Source organism: Rhagoletis zephyria, unplaced genomic scaffold (assembly GCF_001687245.7).
Source record: "Rhagoletis zephyria isolate East Lansing unplaced genomic scaffold, Rhagoletis_zephyria_1.1 Rzeph_scaffold_00419, whole genome shotgun sequence".
NCBI classification, from domain to species: domain Eukaryota; kingdom Metazoa; phylum Arthropoda; class Insecta; order Diptera; family Tephritidae; genus Rhagoletis; species Rhagoletis zephyria.
The window spans coordinates 243,619-248,762 of record NW_016157503.1 but is presented as its reverse complement, the minus strand read 5'-3'; the positions used below and the strand labels follow the sequence as shown (position 1 = coordinate 248,762).

The 5,144-nt window shown below is 38.4% G+C and overlaps 1 protein-coding gene across 1 annotated transcript; it reads left to right on the top strand.

Annotated features, from left to right (window-relative positions):
- The first annotated feature begins 318 nt into the window (after positions 1-318).
- pum (pumilio) lies at positions 319-5,144 on the top strand. Its single transcript, XM_017611527.1, has 4 exons — positions 319-322; positions 376-1,620; positions 1,699-1,867; positions 4,282-5,144. The coding sequence occupies exons 1-4, from the start codon at positions 319-321 to the stop codon at positions 4,808-4,810; spliced, it is 1,947 nt and encodes a 648-aa protein (XP_017467016.1). The 3' UTR covers positions 4,811-5,144.

Here is a 5,144-nt window from a genome sequence, read left to right as displayed (position 1 = left end):
TCCAGCTCAGGTAAATCTTAATATTTTCTTAATGTATTCTTAATAATAAATCCAAAGCGAAGGCAGTATCGATTTTTTTTAGAGTGATCCACCCTAATGTATTTACAAATATACATTATTTTCTTAGAAACTGCTTCTTCTTCGTAATGTAAATAAATTTATTAGTAAAGTGGAATAATACAAAACGTGATAGATGGCATTTGCTAAGGATTAGGTTCAAAACCTGCGTTCATACAAATATGTACATACACTACAGCATCTCTTACATCAATACTAAATGCGGAAAATTTTCTTTTTTATGTTAATTAATTTTAAACAATGCGTACTTACATATGTACTTCCATCTCTTCCATACCTCTCCCCTCTCTCACGCAGGCCTCGCATTGAACACCAACTCGCTGACCGGTCGCCGCGACTCCTTCGACCGCAACACATCTGCCTTCAGCCCCTCGGCAGTGGATTATAATAACAGCACCGCCACCACTCTACAAGCGGCTGCAGCTGCCGCCGCCGCTGCTGCTGCTGCTGCACGCGGCAAATGGCCCGGAGCTATGACCAACAGCTATGGCGCGCTGGGCGCCAATGCTTCAGCCAGCCCGATTGGGGCAGCCATTACACCGCCGCCGCCACAATCATGCCTCGTCACTAATCGCGCACCTGGCGCTGAAACCAAGTATCGTCAACAAATGTCTGTCGGTGGTGTTGGCCTGCCACCAGCAGCTGCTGCAGCACAAGCAGCTGCCGCTGCAGCCGCTGGCAATATGTTCGGTTCGAGTAGTTCACTCTTTTCAAAGCTGGCCATTCCGGGTAGTGCAGCCGCTGCTGCAGCTGCTGCTGCTGCCGCTGCCTCATCACGACATGCAGCAGCTGCTGCCGCTGGCCTAAATGTGTCCGCCGCTGCTGCTGCTGCTGCTGCAGCCGCTGTCGCTGCAGCTGGTGCACCGCAACCAGGACGGTCGCGACTGCTCGAGGATTTCCGCAATCAGCGCTATCCCAACTTACAATTACGCGATTTGGCCAATCATATTGTGGAATTTTCGCAGGATCAGCATGGCTCGCGCTTCATACAGCAGAAATTGGAACGCGCCACCGCTGCCGAGAAACAACTGGTGTTTAGTGAGATTTTAGGTTCCGCCTTCAGCTTGATGACCGACGTTTTTGGCAACTATGTTATACAGAAATTCTTTGAGTTTGGCACACCGGAGCAAAAGAACACGCTGGGCATGCAGGTGAAAGGGCATGTGTTGCAGTTGGCTTTGCAAATGTATGGCTGCCGTGTCATACAGAAGGCGCTGGAGAGTATTACATCGGAGCAGCAGCGAGAGATCGTCCTTGAGCTGGATGGTAATGTATTGAAATGTGTCAAAGACCAGAATGGCAATCATGTGGTGCAAAAGTGCATCGAATGCGTGGATCCATCGGCGCTGCAGTTTGTTATAAATGCCTTCAAGGGTCAGGTATACACGCTAAGCACACACCCATATGGCTGTCGAGTCATACAACGTATACTGGAGCACTGCACCTCCGAGCAGACACAACCCATATTGGATGAGTTGCACGAGCATACCGAGCAACTGATACAGGATCAGTATGGCAATTATGTTATACAACATGTGCTGGGTGAGTGTGGTGAAAATTTAAAAAGTTTACACTTCTAAGTATTGTGTAAGTATGACTAACTTATTTTTCGTTTTTCAGAACACGGCAAACCCGAAGACAAATCGATACTTATAAACGGCGTGCGTGGAAAAGTTTTGGTTTTGTCGCAGCATAAATTCGCGTCGAATGTAGTGGAGAAGTGTGTCACGCATGCCACACGCGGCGAACGCACCGCTCTCATCGATGAAGTGTGCACTTTTAATGACAAGTAAGGATCGAAAATGGGCTTCTAGTTATTTTTGACGATAAATATTTTGTGAAAAGTCGCTTATGCAAAGAAGTAAAATATTTCATGAATTTTATGCTTTTTTCATTCAGTAGAAAACCTTCGTCAATTTTCTTCCCATCACAAACATCGCTCAAATAATAGTTTGGTCAAATTTGTAGCACAAAAGACCTGGATGAATTATTTGAGATATTTAGCTATGGAAAGGCTTTGCTTAGACTATATGATTTTATTTTTCACTACTGCTTACAAAATTTAATGCCTGCTTACAACAGTAAATGTGAGCTAAATTTGTAATCGCTTAGTAAAATCAAAAGCTAATTAGGGTGTTCGCATGGTTTTTGGAATCAGTCAAATTTTCAGAAGATTATTCATTTTTCAACGCTTAANGTTTGAGATATTTAGCCATGGAAAGGCTTTGCTTAGACTATATGATTTTATTTTTCACTACTGCTTACAAAATTTAATGCCTGCTTACAACAGTAAATGTGAGCTGAATTTGTAAGCGCTTAGTAAAATCAAAAGCTAATTAGGGTGTTCGCATGGTTTTGGAATCAGTCAAATTTTCAGAAGATTATTCATTTTTCAACGCTTAAATATGTTTAGATTTCCAGCAACCGCAAAACGTTTTCAAATTTTGTAAACATTTCCTTTAACTTCACAAAGTAGACTCGAATCAAATATATATAAATTTGTAAGCTTTTGAGATTTTCAAAATGTTGTAGTAACAGCATAAAAACTCATTCGAGTCAGCTGCATGCAACCGCAACCCCCAAATTTATATCTGGCCCAAGACTGTTCTCCAGTTATATTTATCAAAATCTCAAAATCTAATTTACAACTTTAATTTAACGAATGTGTGCTGACAAAATATATTCTCTCGAAGGAAATTTGTAAGCAAAGCTGCAATTTATAGTAAAATAATGTATTTTTTAATTTCTGGGAATTGCTTATAAAATTAATAGGTCGCTTACAATATTAAACGCGTGCTGAATTTGAAAGCGCGTAGTTGNAAATCTCAAAATCTAATTTACAACTTTAATTTAACGAATGTGTGCTGACAAAATATATTCTCTCGAAGGAAGTTTGTAAGCAAAGCTGCAATTTATAGTAAAATAATGTATTTTTTAATTTCTGGGAATTGCTTATAAAATTATTAGGTCGCTTACAATATTAAACGCGTGCTGAATTTGAAAGCGCGTAGTTGAAACATAAATTTGTATTTAGAGTACAAATTTAAACCATGTGCTTACAAAATTTTGTAGATGTAAAGAGTGTTGGTTTGGAAAAAAACATTCCAAACCATGTACATATCGACGGTAGTTTGGCAAAACCGCTTATCACAGAAATCACTACTACTTCGCGTCTTGTAAATTTAAATCGAAATAGGCCTTAAAATACTATGATTCATTATGTTTTATTCTTAAGTGAATTTTTTTTTTCAATTTCTCTAATATGAAAAATGATTTTTCTATTAAATTGCTGGTGAAACCTACAGTTAATTTTTAATAGTTAAATCAAAAATTATTATTTTTTTATTATTAATAGAGTTTTTTTTTTTTNATTGTAAATTTAAATCGAAATAGGCCTTAAAATACTATGATTCATTATGTTTTATTCTTAAGTGAATTTTTTTTTTTTTTCAATTTCTCTAATATGAAAAATGATTTTTCTATTAAATTTCTGGTGAAACCTACAGTTAATTTTTAATAGTTAGATCAAAAATTATTATTTTTTTATTATTAATAGAGTTTTTTTTTTTTGTTAGAGAGTGTTGTTTGGGAGCGTTTTGAGGTACATATATACGTGGTTTTGCCAAAGTATCGTCGATATGTAGCTTTCTTTTCTACAGGCTCTCCATTGTTTCTAGAATTTTTTCAAATATTAATTTTAATTAATATTCTCCTCTTCCCCCAGCGCCTTGCACGTCATGATGAAGGATCAATATGCCAACTATGTGGTGNATTTCTGGTGAAACCTACAGTTAATTTTTAATAGTTAGATCAAAAATTATTATTTTTTTATTGTTAATAGAGTTTTTTTTTTTTGTTAGAGAGTGTTGTTTGGGAGCGTTTTGAGGTATATATATACGTGGTTTTGCCAAAGTATCGTTAATATGTATCTTTCTTTTATACAGGCGCTCCACTATTTCTAGATTTTTTTTAAATATTCATTTTAATTAATATTCTCCTCTTCCCCCAGCGCCTTGCACGTCATGATGAAGGATCAATATGCCAACTATGTGGTGCAGAAAATGATCGACGTCTCAGAGCCGACANATATACGTGGTTTTGCCAAAGTATCGTTAATATGTATCTTTCTTTTATACAGGCGCTCCACTATTTCTAGATTTTTTTTAAATATTCATTTTAATTAATATTCTCCTCTTCCCCCAGCGCCTTGCACGTCATGATGAAGGATCAATATGCCAACTATGTGGTGCAGAAAATGATCGACGTCTCAGAGCCGACACAATTGAAAAAACTAATGAATAAGATACGCCCACATATGGCAGCATTACGCAAATACACCTACGGCAAGCATATCAATGCCAAACTGGAGAAGTATTTCATGAAGACAGCCAATCCAATTACAACAACAAGCACCACAATCGCCTCACCATCGCAATCGTCGATTGCGTGCAGCACTAGCATCTTAACCTCAACCACAGCAGCCGCTTGCAGTACAGCGGCTGGACTGACCATTACTACGCCAACAAACTGCATGACTGCCGGCCTTACGGTCGGTGCGCCCATCATGATACAAGAGAATGGTATTAGTGTCACAGCGGTGGGTCAGACATCGCCAGCAGCATCATCTTGCACCGTATCGACAAACAGCAGCAGTGCCACATCGGTAGTGACAGCTGTCAACAGCGGTCTGGGACCCATTGGACCACCCACCGCCAACGGTGTAATATTGTAAAGAGTGGGCGGTGTACAGAACAAAAGCCAAAATAGAAGCGCATAGAAAAGCGACTGCATGATATGCAGTACAAGTGGAGAGAAAGGAGAAGAATAAGAAATATGAAAAATTTAGAAGAGAATGAAAAGAGAAAGAACACAGTTTTATTAGTTTATACATACATGTATTAAGTAGGAAGTAAATGTGAGCAAAATGCGAGCGTAAAGCAGGAACTTGCTATATATAATTTGAATGTGTAACTTAGTTTTAAGATGCTGTATTTTTTCGCGATTTTATTTAGATTAGATTTTAAAATCTTCCCAAACAGAAAAACGAACAAACACACACACACACA